This window comes from Anomalospiza imberbis, chromosome 1 (genome assembly GCF_031753505.1).
Source record: "Anomalospiza imberbis isolate Cuckoo-Finch-1a 21T00152 chromosome 1, ASM3175350v1, whole genome shotgun sequence".
NCBI lineage: Eukaryota > Metazoa > Chordata > Aves > Passeriformes > Viduidae > Anomalospiza > Anomalospiza imberbis.
The window spans coordinates 125,246,815-125,262,098 of NC_089681.1; the positions used below are offsets into that span (position 1 = coordinate 125,246,815).

Sequence of the window (15,284 nt, forward strand, 5' to 3'; positions counted from 1 at the left end):
AAGACCAATATGACCTCACTTCTGACACATGACAGCCTTCCTTAATGAAGTTATTTGGTGCCAGAAGATGTGAAGTAAGCTCCTCCAAAAACATTCTGAAGATGCTGGAATACAGAAGCCACCACCAGTCAATCAAAGTTTAACAGATTTTATGATTCTGGAGTTTGCTTGCCTCAGAAGGATTGATGTATGTTTGAAAAGAGTGAGGTACTAAGAGTCAGCATGTCTGCTCCATCTGTATGAAGACATCACATTTGTTCTGCAAAGCAGATGGGATCCCATGGCTCTGGAAGGGATGAAGACAACCAAGGACTTCTCAGGACTTTCATTTCAAAGCACAAAAAGCTGACTAGTAATGAAATCTGATGTCTGAAGATACCGAGCTTACCACAATGAGAAAAGCCTCTGCAGTGTAAAACTATACATAATTGGTAGCCTAATGCAGTTTTTGTCTGATGAACTTTTCCTACACTATCCAGAAGACAATATTTTGAAAGATGCACTGTGAATGCGAATTTGCCAGCATGGTTCTTCATAGCCAAAAGCCAAATGGATGTGCTGGCCTAAATAAGTGTCTGATTTCCAAGAGCAGGACCCCACACTTCGATACAGCCATACCCTCATATCGCATCTCCTTTATTCTGAACCAGAAAGCAGTGAAACCTACCAGTTAAAGCAGGTTCTTATCCTGCATGGAGGCAGCTGTTTGAATTGAAGTACTGTGTTATTTTGAGCCTTCTGATATGGCTGACAGGAATTCAGTGTACATAAAAAGTATAATGTTAAAAACGCTTCCTAAGACCCAAACAAAGCATCACCAAAGGTATTCAATTCATTTCAATGCAGTTGGATATAGAACCACTGTTGATTTCAATGATCATGACTCAAATTCTTCTTTGCTTTGAGCTCTCTGAAAATTTGGAAATTTGCATTTGATGGACAGTAGAAGGAACTCCTAGAACAAAACTCGTCATCCTTATGTCCCACATTGATTTTAGGATGCAACAATGCAAAAATTCCCTAACACATATGCTACAAACATTCTGGCAAGAACAGTTGGCAAGCTGTTCTACAGAGTACCCATCCAACAGTAAATTGCACTCTGTCTGCAAAGAATCACAAAAGGTAAAAATTCAGAGTCTGTATGAACTGGAAATGTTAACAGAAAGAATTAAAATTGAAATTGCAAGTTGATTTCAAGCTACTTATCATGCAGTATTAAACAAGCTTTACTGCCTTATCATAGCAATTAATTTTTGTTCCACATTAATAACATTCTTATCATGCCTGAGATATTAATGCAATTTGACAACAGCAAATACCATGAGATCGCTTAGCTTATCCATGTCACTTGTGGGGACAAATTCGCAGCTTTACATTAATGATCTTCCAAACATACTAACTGCTTCTAAAATAGACAGCTTCTGTGATTTTGTCATAGAAAGATTCATTCTCACATTGTCCTTTAATATCTGATTTCTAAAGAAAACAATTATCACATTTCTAGGCAGCAGTTCTAAACCAAAACATTCTAAACCCACAAAATTATATTTTGATGCTTCTTATTAAATACATGACCTTACTAAATCTCCCAGCTTACTTCATCATCAGTGTGATGTGATACTAATTAGTGATTAAAGTTAAATTTATTGCTGTAAGAAAACACTTGGAATTCAAAGTAAATTTCTCACATACATCAGAAACAGTAAGACTTCATTTCAGCTTTCTGCTTGTTTGCTTGTTTGCAAAAAGCTGTGATGGATGCCTTGGGTCTTTTGTGATGGGACTGGTTCCAAAAAAAGCAATGTCACTTTCCAGCACCTCTCTCAGAAGACTGCAAAGCTGCAGCTGGAATTAGGGAGGTAGTAGCCATAAATGTGAGAGCTGCTGCTGCAGGACTTGGGAAAAGAGCATTCACAAAGCCTACACCACTCACCCTTCAACAGATTAGAGAAACATGGGATATGGCACTTTAAAGTACTACAAATCAAATGGGTATAAAACAATAATAAAGGGACAGCTGCAAATTCCACAAAACAGATGCACGGTTTCATCACATACAACTTTTCTCTTCTGTTGTTACTTCACTACAAATAGTACCAACACTTCCCTGCATTTTCTTGCTAAAGAAGCTGGAAGCAGAGCTGAAAATGTGGTGAGATACCGTAGTATTTATAAGAACTGTAGTATTTGTGTATAAAACACTTCATTGCAAGTGTATTTTGGATTCCAAATTATTATATTATATTCTTATTAACCCAATTACTTTGCTATGTACATATTTAAACATAATTATATACCGTGATATGTACCTCTCCACTATTACTACATTTACTGCTAATTTCAACTAAATTGAGAGTTCATTCAAATACACTCAGCATACACATATTTTGTATTTTTTTTTCCCAGACCACATTACTATTGTACAAAACAGTAAAGTGCCAGAAATATCTTAAGTTTTCTGTAAGAATAAAATGGGCACCTTTAAAATGACACTAAACATGTGTCAAAGTTTTCTAATGTCTTCTAAATAAAATATGTGCAGGATTAGTAGGAAATTTTCTGCAAGCCTGTTTTAACTTTGACTTGACCTTCCTTTTTTTTTTAAGTTTTCATATTCATACATATATGCCCACTGAAGACAGGGTTAAACTTGTCCAAAGCATTTTAATAAAATACTGAAGACCTCCTTTAATTTATGGCATATAGATTTTCAAGAAGGAAAATGCTGATATTATCTTGGTTATAAGCTTGCTGCTGAAATGATTCAGATATTCTTTTCCTTTCGCACAGTATCAGTATAAAGCTTTTCTTTGCATGCAATGAATTATAGTTGACACTTCAAACCTATTCTATCAGTATCTTCTAGTTCAGAAAAATGAGAAAACATAAATATTTATTCTATGTATACAGAAGAGACACAAGACTCTGATAAAAATGATCCATTATGGAGTGATGAATAATTGTTACATGTGTCACACTTAGAACAGTAAAGGGCAAAAAATTTGCCACTTTTTAATATGAAGATTTGAGGTTATTGTGCAAATAAAAATGCAGTCATTTTATCATAGTGAGCTGATAAGTGTTTAGGCCCAGTGATTTTTGATGACATTCACTTCATGACTCTATGGATGATGAAGCTGCTTGATTCAAATCCTTGGTCTGATTTGATAAAGCCTATTAATGAAGTGCTTTAACTGTAGAAAAATATTTATACAAACAAACTTCCATTTTCCTGGTTGATATGTGCAATATCTCTATAGCTTAAGCTTAAGTTTACCAATTAATAAGACTATGAATTAATTTGTTCCATTCTGTGATCACTGTCTTGCATTTTGCTTCTGTTACTAACTTAAGTTTCTACATTATGTAGAGAAGTAGAGGCTATTAAAACCTGCTCAATAATAAACAGTGCAGGAAAAGAATGTGAAAATTCCAGAAGTTTAAAACAATATTATAAACCTTATGATCAGTCTTTCCTTAAAAAAAAAACAACTATTTCTCCTATTGAGTCCAAACTTTAGCTAAAATGCAGTACAATGCAGTACAATGCAGAAAAAAGAACTAAAACCATGTTTGTGTTTTTTTTTTTTTTAATCTATAATGTCTGGTTTTATACTAGAAATGAAAGCTCCTTGAGGTAATTATTTTCTTTTTTTTTCTTCTTTTTGATTCAGTGATTTTAACCATATACCCCTGACTGCAACACTGAAATGCATTCATGATACAAATTATGGAGCTAAAAACAAATACTCAAAATTACAAGTTCTTGGGGTATGATTGCCACAAGAAAAGTATACCATTTAATTTCACAGAATTATTTGCTAATTTGTGTTATGGGAGCTTCACAGACCATAACACTGAGACCCTGTGCTTATTAAATTCAATATATATTGATCTAAATGAAAATAAAGTAACATTAATTCAGTAAATAAAAAATAAGGAAGTTCTAAAGTTATAATACTCTGGAAAATTGGCTAAGACATTTTCTCAAAGTGCTATGTTTGTATTAAACAGTGAACTAGAAATCACAATTCATAGATGCTAACTTAGCTGAAAAAAAACCCAACCTGGAACCACAGGTTGGTGTGGTTCCAGTATTGTGATGTGCACAGCACATCTGCAATACTGCATCAGAATAGTTTTAATTTTTGGCACTATTTCCTGGCTTCATCACTACACATGGGCATTGGCAGGTTAACTTGTGACATAAAGAAATAAGGAACTACCATGGATAACAGCAAATATTTCTCTAGTCCAGCTTCTTGCCACATACAATGGCCCCACAGAAGACTGCATGATGAAAGCATGAAGAAATTAAATTTACCCATATTAGTTTCCAAAATTATTATATACAAGTACTTTTGAGATAAAGAAATTCCGCCTGAAACACTTAGTATCATATGAAGAATTCAGAAAACACAGGCTTTAGGAATAGTATTTTAAAGAACACACCAAGCTCTTCCACCTTTTCATTTTAGATAAATTAACTGAAGTAAATGTTGATTTCAAATTTTCTCTGAGTTCTTAATGCTTTTGCATGAGATCTTGAGGCAGGGATGGAGGGATCAAATGTATTTCAGTCCATGGCATAAGAGAGATCTTGCAGTCATGCTTGCAGTTGAGAAGGAAGTTTCCTCTACTTCATCTTTCCTACAGTAACATGGTAATTGGATTTATTTTTTGGTAAGGTTTTAATGTGCTTCCCTTTTTTGAATATCTTGGTGCCTCTGCAGACACTACAAGCTTTGTCACGTAACACCATGACTTCAAAATTAGGTTATTTTTACTCTGCTGCTTATCAGGCTACAATATGAAAAATGGTGACTTTAGGATTATCTACACACTGAACAAAATCATCATCTTTGTCTCTATTCCCATTTCAAATATCACCCTTGAAGCCACAAAGAGACTGTTAAAACAAGCAACATTTTGCAGAAGAATCATCCAAAAATTTGCACAGCATGCACACATGCACACAAATTATATTCTAAGGGTGAATCCATTTTTAAATGCTGACTTACTGAGATTTTTTTTCCCAAAGCTAAATATATAAATAAAAACTGTCAGAAAATTACAATAAAAATAAGCATCTAAAATGTCTTAAAAATCTCTGCTCCTTCCTTTATGTTCTCCGACTTCATGCACTTAGTATATTGTCTTCCATTTTGAGCATTATATCTCATTATACCTTCTATAACTGTATGTAGTTATAGAACAACTACACCTTTATTTTGACTAATTTTTTACACTTCTGTGATGGGTATTTTCTAAAGGCCTGTGTTTATGCTCCTAAACTCTGGACATTTATTTTCATAATACCCATGTGACCCTATGTGAGCAATACTGGATTAACTGAGTTTATCTATACCTAGTACCTATAGGCAGTGGACAAAAGGTCTACTGAAAATTTGGGGGAAACTGTAGGCAAGTACAATCAAAGGAGTGGAAAATGTACAGGGAATGGTTCTATTGTCAGTTGTACAGACTTAAGGCAACTTTCTCCACTGGCAGCTCATTTTGGAATTTTGATTATAAATCTCCCAAAGATTAGAAGCTACTACTTGATTTTTTTTGTTTTGGCTTTCAAATAGAATTCTCAGGTTATAATCCTAGATTTGAACTCTGAATCATAGATTTATGGAATCATTTAAGTGGAAAAAATCTCTAAGATCCCTAAATCCAACCACTGCCCTGCCAAAGCCAAGTTCACCAGTAAACCATGTCCCTAAGTTCAAGAGCTAAAGGTCTTTTAAATATCTTGAGGGATGGTACTAAGTTACATCCCTGAGGAACCTTTCTTTCAATACATTTTTTCCTAACACCCTATCTAAACCTCCCCTGGCACAACTTGAGGACACTTCTGGTCCTGTCTCTTGTTATCTGGGAGAAGAGACCAACCCCCACCTCGGTGCAGCCTCCTTTCAGGTGATTGTAGAGAGTGTTAAGGTCCCCCCAAGCTTCCTTTTGTCCAGACTAAACACCCCCAACTTCTTTGCTGCTGCTCCCAAGACTTGTGCTCCAGACCCTTCCCAATTCCATCGCCTTCTCTGGACACTCTCCAGCACCTCAGTGTCTTACTTGTAGTGAAAGACCCAAAACTGGACACAGGACTCGAGGTGTGGCCTCACCAGTGTCAAGTACAGGGGGACAGTCACTCTCCTGGTCCTGCTGGCCACAGTAACCCTGTTAAAATCCAGGATGTCACTGGCCTTCTTGGCCACCTGGGTACTCTGTTGGCTCATATTCAACTGCTGTCACCAGCACCCTGAGACTCTGTTTCACTGGGCAGTTTTCCAGCCTCTCTGCACCCAGCCTGTACCATTGCATTGGGTCGTTGTGACCAAGAGCAGGACACACACAGTTCCCTGTACCTTGATGAATCCAAATCAACACTGGTAGTTTTCCAACAAGCAAAGTGTGGATATGCCTCTGTCTACTAATAGTCTGAAAAGATTTCTCCTGATAACTATGACAAAAAAACTTCACACGGATGCAAACAGATGCACCACCACTTTGTGTGAATTCCAGTCCTTTGGTTCTTGATACCAAATAGGAGTCTAAATTTCATGTAACTAATTACCTTCCAGACAAAAATTGATCCTAATTTGCAGAAACAATCAGGATTGTCATTAGTTACAGTATTAGCTCTTAATTTTAGTCAGTCTCCTGAACAACTCAATTATGACAAGCCTACTCTTGAGGGGTAAACTGGAATTTGGCTGTAAATGGGAAAAAAGTGCTCCTTTTGAATGGATAAGTACAGAACTGGCTAATACAGTAAATCCAGAAACACTAGTGAGTATTTTGAAGATTATTTTCTTTTTTACAGAGCACCCAAATGACAATGCAATCTCAGTGTCAGCCCTGGACCATTGAGCTGCATGTGCTGACACTGAAGAGGGAGCTCATGGTCCATAGCTATGCATGTCCTTCACCCCCATGGATATCACTCCATGATCTGCCAGAGCAGCCCACTGACCCAGCTCACTCATCTGCAGGTCCAACAAGAGCAGCAGGCAGTCTGTGAACACAGACTGCCCTTTCAGCAGCAATGTGGGCTTGGCCTGGTGGCCACTGAATTGCAGAGCCCATCTTGGCCATCCCCCTAGGTTAAAGCCTCTTCCAGGTGCCCTGAGAAGTCCTCTGCAAATATCTTCCTCGATAAACACTGGCAGAATCTATGAAGTTTTAGGCAAATGCCTTTAGCCAGTTAAGTCATGCAGTAGGCATATCTCCATCTTTATTGTGCACATGCAGAACTACAGAATAATACAAAGTAGTCATTATGAGAGGACACAGAAGTATCTTGATTGACAGAAGTGTGTGTTATTTTCCTGTGAGGATTCCAACCACTTAAACAAGAAGAGTTTACCAGAGTAAAACACCCTAGGACTGGCTAATGGAAAACAAGCTTTCCAAAGATACCACTCCTCATCACAGTCTAAGTCTCTCTGAATTTACCTATGTTTTCAGGAACATTTTCAGTTTCTAAGTAAAACAAAGACCATAGCTACAGCATAAAACATAGAATATGTAGTTCTGGGTATTCCAGGTCATCTAGAGATTTTGGGAGACTATGATAGCTATGTAGCCATACTTAAAAATTAAAAAATAATTCTAGGAAAACTGTTCACTTAAGAAGGATTTAGTAGGTTAATGACAGCTATTAAAGATAACAGTGTGTGTTAAACTACTTGGTAGTCTTTAGAAAATACATGCTTGAAGTTAATAAAAATTTAGTTTTAAAATACTGTAAATTCAGGTAGATTAATGTATAAATGTGATATCACAAAAATACACACTAATAGCAAAAAGACATACTCTAACAAATAACAAATCACTGATCCTACTGTGCTGAAATATTTAGGCAATATAAACTCTTCAGTGTCTAAATATTCTGTTCAACAGTGAGAGAAATGTAAAGTAACAATAGTTTGGCAAAGCAGCATTGGGACACTATTGGGATTGCACTGCAGTTTAGAGATAACCCTGAAGCAACTGGGTAGGGAAAATCTATGTTACCTACATTATTAATGACTACTGACTGACCTTTGCTTATCTTCACTACCTTAAGGACGACATTGGAATCTTTGACTCTGTTCAAGCTTTATTATCTCCAATCTAGCCTGTAATAACTTAAAAGGGTCTTAATGATCTTTTCAACCTATCATATTAAAATAGGAAAATTCTGATATTATGTATCATCTACAAAAAGGATCACTGCTTTGCTCATGTAGTGCAGTGTGACCCCTAATACTTATACTGCATGCAATGACCAAATAATGTATTAGCCTAATTTTTCAGTTAAATATTACAGGTAAGAGAGAACACAACACATCTCTCAGGAAAGAAACAAAAAATAGAATATTAAGAGTGTCTCCACAATACATTCAAGAGAAAAGCCACACTTACTTTCCTCCAGGAAAGAACTTCCATTGTGTACCACACGGGCCACACAGGAAATGACAACAGTGGCTTACGTGACATTGCACCATGCCACATCATGGATATTTCAAAGCAACAGTCAAAGCTGACCAGATAGTGCATACAGGTCTACCAAAGTTCACTGACATCAGTACAAACATCAAAATCCTCAGCAGGTGGAAAACAGCCATGAAGTTGAAATTCTTGCTGTTTTCCCACCTACAGCTAACTTAATTCTAATTTTCCAATAATTTTTCCACTTTCTTCCTCTATTAAAAAAAAAAAAAAAAAATTATGATTTAAAGCACGTCATTGAAGCTGAAAAGAAAGCTGTTCTTTCCTCTTAGAATATAACAATTTATTTAAAGCTCCATAACATTTTAAAGGGGACAAATTTAACAACATGCTCTTTTCAAACTTAATTTACAAAAATTAAATATTTTTTTTTGTAGCAAGCTGTTAAAGAAAAACAATATGTCTCATAAAATATACAGTATCTATAATTTAATTGCTTCTTTCTATCCTATCAGTTTTAAAAGTTGCTTCAGATTTTTTTAATAAAAAAGAATCAAGCATTATTTAAGGAAAGACATTTTTCTCTTTGTAGAAATGCAATTCAAACTTATCTGTCTTCAGAATATGAATACAAATTTGTACACAAGTGATCCTGAATGCCACTGCCTTCCTGCTTTCAATGCTGCTATTTTTCCAGAGAATATATCCACAGATCAATGACTCTTTCATGTGATCTGGAAATGCCAAAGAATAACACCTCAGGGAAAATACTGGTTTCACTTGAGTTAAAATATTAATTTTTACAACTGAAAGAAAGCAGGAATCCTAAAATCTTTGAGAATGCCATCCAGAAAATGTATAGACCTGGCAAATTAAAAAAAATGAAGGAATAGAGAAGTAGTAATTGTTCACAAAAAATAATTTCAAACTAAAGCCACGGTAATATTAATGAATCTCACAGATTAATAAACTGCTCATTTGACAGCATTCACTGTAGCACATTTTTGCATGTTTGGCCATTTTTTCTTACTGTCTATTAATTGCATCTACTTGGAACTGATGATCTCCAGGGTACTTATCAGCGCTTATCAAGACTGATGAATGCATCCCAGATGTTGGAGTCCTGTGGAGGGTCTATCCATGCACAGGATCTGTGCTGAAATTCTGAATGTTTTCCTGCAGTGAACTTGCAGGCACTCCTGACAACAGAAATGCAGCTGACAGAGTAAATTCCAGGAGAGTGTCTCCTTTCCCCTCTATCACTGCATGAGAAAGACATTCTTATGCTGATGTGTAAGAATGTACACATGATGGGATATTGCTTGGTGCCCTGAGGGGTCTTTCAATCCTTTTCTCTACCCCAAAGGAGACTTCAGTATCAGATTATAACACTTAATGAACTTTGATGGTGTGGTTTTCTCTGTAGTCCATGTGTACACAGGATTTCTGAATTCAATTTTTTGGGTATTGGGGGAAAAGAACCTCATAACAGTTATTTTCTAAATTTTTAGCACGCTTTTAAAATCTCTTTTAGAAATATGGATGAATGTTAGGCAATAAAGGAGAAAACTGCAGGGATTTTAATGGCATCTGCTTTGTTTATTACACAATAGATATTTTTGTCATCTATATATAAAGTATCTTTGTGAAACCCTTCAAAACATGATTTCAAACCAATGAATGCCATTTTCTATTTGCCTTTAATTTCCTCCCAATAGTAAGTTCATCAGAGTGTAACAATTAACTAACTTAATTAAGCTAACTTAATTATGTTCTTTCATAGGTCAATATGTAGAGCTACTCAGATTAATAGCAGAGCTTGTAAAGTTAATCTTCTTGTATAATGCAAATGATGCCCACTCATGTATTAAATACCTTCCTGAGTAACAGATGATATAGGACTGAATGTATTTTAAAGAAGGGCAGAGACTGTGAAAAGGTTAAATAAAAAATGTCTTGGATTTGTGGAAATTTTGAACAGATCTAATTCATTTTTTAAATTAATCATGTTCTTCTAAGAAGAACCCTCATTTCATAAGGCCATTTGCAGCTTAAATATACATAAATAAATTTTGACTTTAAAAGCAGAACTGCATGACAGCATTTTCCAGCCATCTTGTGACCTTTATATTTAGTTATTAAGAAGATTACATAAAACAGTCATGTGAAGAGATTAGCAGAAAAATATGAATTCCTAACTCCAGAGCATTTACATGCTTAACTGTATTTCCCAGTTTATTTTACAGAGGAACCACTTCAGTAGTCAAAGGTATTATGTTCCTTTTCTCAGTTCATTATTAATTCACTTTTAACACAGTTAGACTCTAAGGCTCTTCAGGCATGTGGCTTACCACTTTTGTTCTGAAATATTAACAGGAACTACAGTAATAATAATAATTACTTGTACAAGAATGAAAAGGAAAATCAAACAAATCTCTTGAGTGCGAAATTATCTGAAAAGGTGACTCAACTCCCTTGTTTTGATAAATGAGTCTGATGACTGGAAGACACACTATGACAAGAAAAGTTGGATTATGGGCCAAATCACCCATAAGTAATTCCACAAAGAATCAAATATCAGTCTTTTCTACAATGAATCTTAGATCCAGAAAATACTGGAAATGCATTTCAATCCCAGGTCGGTAATCTGCTGCAACTCTTCTGCTGTCACGCAGAGAAAACAAAGAGGAGGATTGCAATAAACATTATGTATTAAACACCTTAGAGAATGTTTACTGTGAAGGAGCATAAAGGAAAAGACCCCAGAAGTATGAAAACCACCACTGCTCAGAAGCTTTAAAACCAGAAGGAAGTACTAAGAAATGCACTGGAGGGATCCATCCTATGTCTACCAGGATATGGATGACACAGATGATCCCATATGTTTTCTTCTCTGTTAAAGTATATCATGGGGTTTTTTTTGTTGTTTTTTTTCTTGTTTGTTTTTTGTAGTGTTTTGTCTGTTTGCAGATCTCAGTATAGCAGCAGATTCAGAGTACAACATTCCAGTATCACTACTGATATAAAGGGGAATTATTTACCTATGATACAAAATAATTAGTAAGTTATCACTTATGATTTTTCATCAGGAAACAGACTTAGGTCCATACAACAGGGACATTTCCAGTTATTTTTCTGACTGGGGAAGTTCCTCAGAAGTTAAACAAAAAAAATTAGTGGTCAAGACTAAATATGAGTCCAACTCACCCTATGTCAGTAGCTATTTTTTCTTTTTAATTAGCAATGGGTCAGAAAGAACGCATTTATAGCAACTACTGTCTGACACAAATTTTCTATTAAATGCATTCAAGCCAGAAACTACACAGAATAAAGAGAATATATGGTTAAGCCTATGAAATTTAGAAAAGAGTGCACAGGCTTTTCACAAATGCAAGCATAAGAGCTGTGCATTTATACATACAGATAGATATACAAATATATTTTATTTAATACATTGTTGTGTTCTCTAAGAGCGCAAATCATCTCTCTACTTCTTGATGGTGCTTATTCTTCATGATGATTGTTTTCTGAAATTAATTATGCCAATGATGGACAGTCAGTCATTGAATAGTCTAATAATAGCAGATGGAAAAATTATCACATAAGCATTATTAAAAACTTTCCCATGGAATTACTTTCAATTCAATAATTTCGGAATATGTTAGATCATACTTTGTTTAAAAAGTAAAAACCTTACTGTAATAAAACACCATAAGGATGGACTGGACACACTGCTGATGAAATTTATAACTTTGGGTTTAAAAAAAAATCATTTCATACTAACTTGAAATGCCAGAGGGACTTGTAGGGAAAGGTTTTATCCCAAGATCAAAGAAGGAGCATAAATCAAGAAAAAAAATACAGTATCGGCTGCCATTGTATTAACAGAAATTAAACAACATTTCCTTCCCTTGTATAGGAAATAATGCAGTTAAAACTGAATTCTACAATCCTTTTAGGATGCTTGTACCATACTTACAACTAATGGCAGATGATTTAAGTGTGTGACACATCTTTTTCTATCAAACAAATCACTATACCTTAGCTGCACATTACTTATGGAAAAATGTCTGTGCTCTATCCAGATAAACTGGAAGCACTGAATGTCTAATAGTTCAGAAACAGGTTAGAGGGTACCTATCTTAATCCTTCAGCTAAGAACCACAAAGATTTGCACAGCTTTTATAGTTTGAATCCAGCACCCAAAAAGCACCACAAACACATAAGCTACTCAGGTTCATATGCTTATGAACACATGATTTATATTTTACCTTAAAGTGCTCCATGCTTTATATGTGCTTTTTTTTTTTTTTTTTTTTTGTAGGGGAAAGTAGGGATTTGTTGATTGTTGAATTCATTTTTCTATCCAAGAGAAAGGACAGGACAGCTTTCCCTCTGTGTCTGTACTGTTCTGGCAATGCAGACACTCAGAAAGATCAGCTCTATTAGCCTCTAGGCTTACACTATTAAAACATGATTAATTAATTTGCCACAGGATTGGCAAAGGAAATTAATACACATAACTCATGTACTTCTATTTTACTTCTAATTAAACAAGAGAATATGCCTCTTATGAGACTCACATTTAAGGGAACTGTCAAAACTACTATTTTCTTACTTAGATAACAAACCACTGACACCATCATTCCCCACAGATTAAAGGGCTGCTTATGAGAAATGGTATCAAGAAGACAAAGCCCACCCATCTTGCTCTTTAGACACATGAAAAAGGCAAAGTAAAACTACTTCAGCAACAAAACTTCACTTTCTTCAGTATCTCTACATATCCAACAAAACCCAACTTAAATACATGTACCAAGGCAAGTGCCAGATGCAAAGTGAAGCTGACCACAGAAAACAGAATAAGGGTCATTATGTCCTCTCTTTTTATTTTTAAACATCATCTGTGCTCTCAATTTTAATTTCTCCAGTGGAGTGAGGTAAGTTGAAAAAGCTGAGAATTAAGAGGCAGACACCACATCTCTCCACAGACTAGAGGTCCCTTTGCTACTCAGGAATACATAAAATGTATTACTAAAAGCTTGTATTACTCTATCCTCAGGACTGCTTAGATGTGATAACCTGACTTTCTATCTTGGAATATGTAGTGATATCCCAAAATAAGTGGATCTACTTTGTCTTATTCCAGGAATTCTCCTGGCTCCATACTCTGGACCTTCCCTCTTCTTCAGACAAAGTGACAAGACTATCAGAGAAATGAAGAAATTTATCTAAAGGCTGCACTAAACTAAAAAATGGCATTGCATTTTCTATGACTAGCACTTCATACTCTCCATTGCTGTGAAAATTACAGTCAAAAGAAATCTCAGGAAAAAAACCAGCAAAGACTAGTCTGTATATACCTTGTACTTGACATATTTTGAATAGTAACAATACCAACTAAACTGTTTGAATAAGCCAAGATTAAGTTTTAAGGCTACTACAAAGAAGGACTTGCATCTCACAGGAAAGGTTAATTTAGGGATAATAACGGTTCTCTGGGAAGATGATTGCCACCAAGAAATGAAGTTATGAGTCTGAATTCTATAGACAACCTCTCCTCCAGCTATAGTGTACTATGACAGGGATGCAAAGCAGGGATATAAAACACTGTGAGTCATTTGACACCCTATGGAACTACCTTACAAGCACCTTTGCTTACAACAACAGGAAGTATGAATTTATGACTACATCCCTACTACTACTAGTACATCACTTTTTGAAACCAAGACAATAAAGAAAGTCCCAATCTCAGAAAGAGTCTTTCCTTCACACAAGACAGAAGTAAGACATATTGAAATTTTGTGAAGGATGTTAAAAGTTTATATCTACCTACATACCTATGTACAGATTCTGACTCTTCAGTGTAACGAAATTTATTTAGCCAGAATCTAACAAAATCTCCTGTTACTGTCATGGCATGACAGATAGGAACAATAAAAAAATTTCCTAATTACTGACAGTAACAAACAGTATTTAAAAAGTAGCAATTATTATGAAGTATACTTGTAGGTACCATTAATAATAGTCTTGAGTTTTACCTTGGTCTTGCATGCTGTTTATATGGGAGTATAAGACTGAGCTCTAGCTTTAAAAAGTCTCTGTTATTAGTAGTACAACACTAGGCATAAAAAACAGAGGCAAATGTGTATTCCCCAACAGTTAATCTTGGAAAAAAACAGACACAGAATGTCCTACCTCTTCTGGATGTTTCTGTGCCACCGATATCAGCTCTTCAGAGCTACTTCTTGAGGTAGAGGGTACCACGTTACCTGGGGCCTCTGAGACCACCTCATTTGACGGCTCGGAGTCCTGAGGGCAACAGACACAAACAGACCCCTCAGCAGCGTGTTGATGTGGCACGCCAAAAAAATGAGACTTTTCAGAGGAACTGTGCTTTAAGCACAGAGAGAGAAATAAAAAAAAACTTGAGGCCTGAAACTCTACTCTTTTTATTCTGGGCAACTACTTTTGCCTGAGTCAAAAACATCTGTCATCTATTTTCTCTTGAAATAATAATATTTTCTTCATTAGAGCATTTTAATACTTATTAAGTAGCTACAGCATTTCAGAATTGCATCTGAATAAGCATGGTTTTTTACCCATACCTACCCCTGCTCCTGAACTGCAAGGAAGGGAATATTACATTTTGTCCACTTACGGCAGATGGATGCTTCTGCAAAACAGCTGGAGCCATGCTACAAAAACCCCCAACAAATGTATAGTACCAGTCACTGCAAACCAGTATAGCACACAACCTAGTAAAGTTAAAGATGTTAGCAGTTTGCTATCTTTTAGTAAATTTAACATTACACTAAAATAAAGAAAAATTCTTAAATAAT

General features: G+C 35.5%; 1 protein-coding gene across 2 annotated transcripts in view; it reads right to left on the reverse strand.

The window, feature by feature from the left end:
* The window catches only part of PHF14 (PHD finger protein 14), a 157,954-nt gene that overhangs the window by 17,281 nt on the left and 125,389 nt on the right, over nt 1-15,284 (reverse strand). Inside the window, exon 18 of one of the 2 annotated variants that reach the window (XM_068210198.1) lies at nt 14,641-14,754. The exons of the other annotated variant lie outside the window; for it this stretch is intronic. Within the exon in view, the coding sequence (XP_068066299.1) occupies nt 14,641-14,754 (114 nt within the window). The remainder of the gene's footprint in view (nt 1-14,640; nt 14,755-15,284) is intronic. 2 annotated transcript variants of the gene reach the window in all.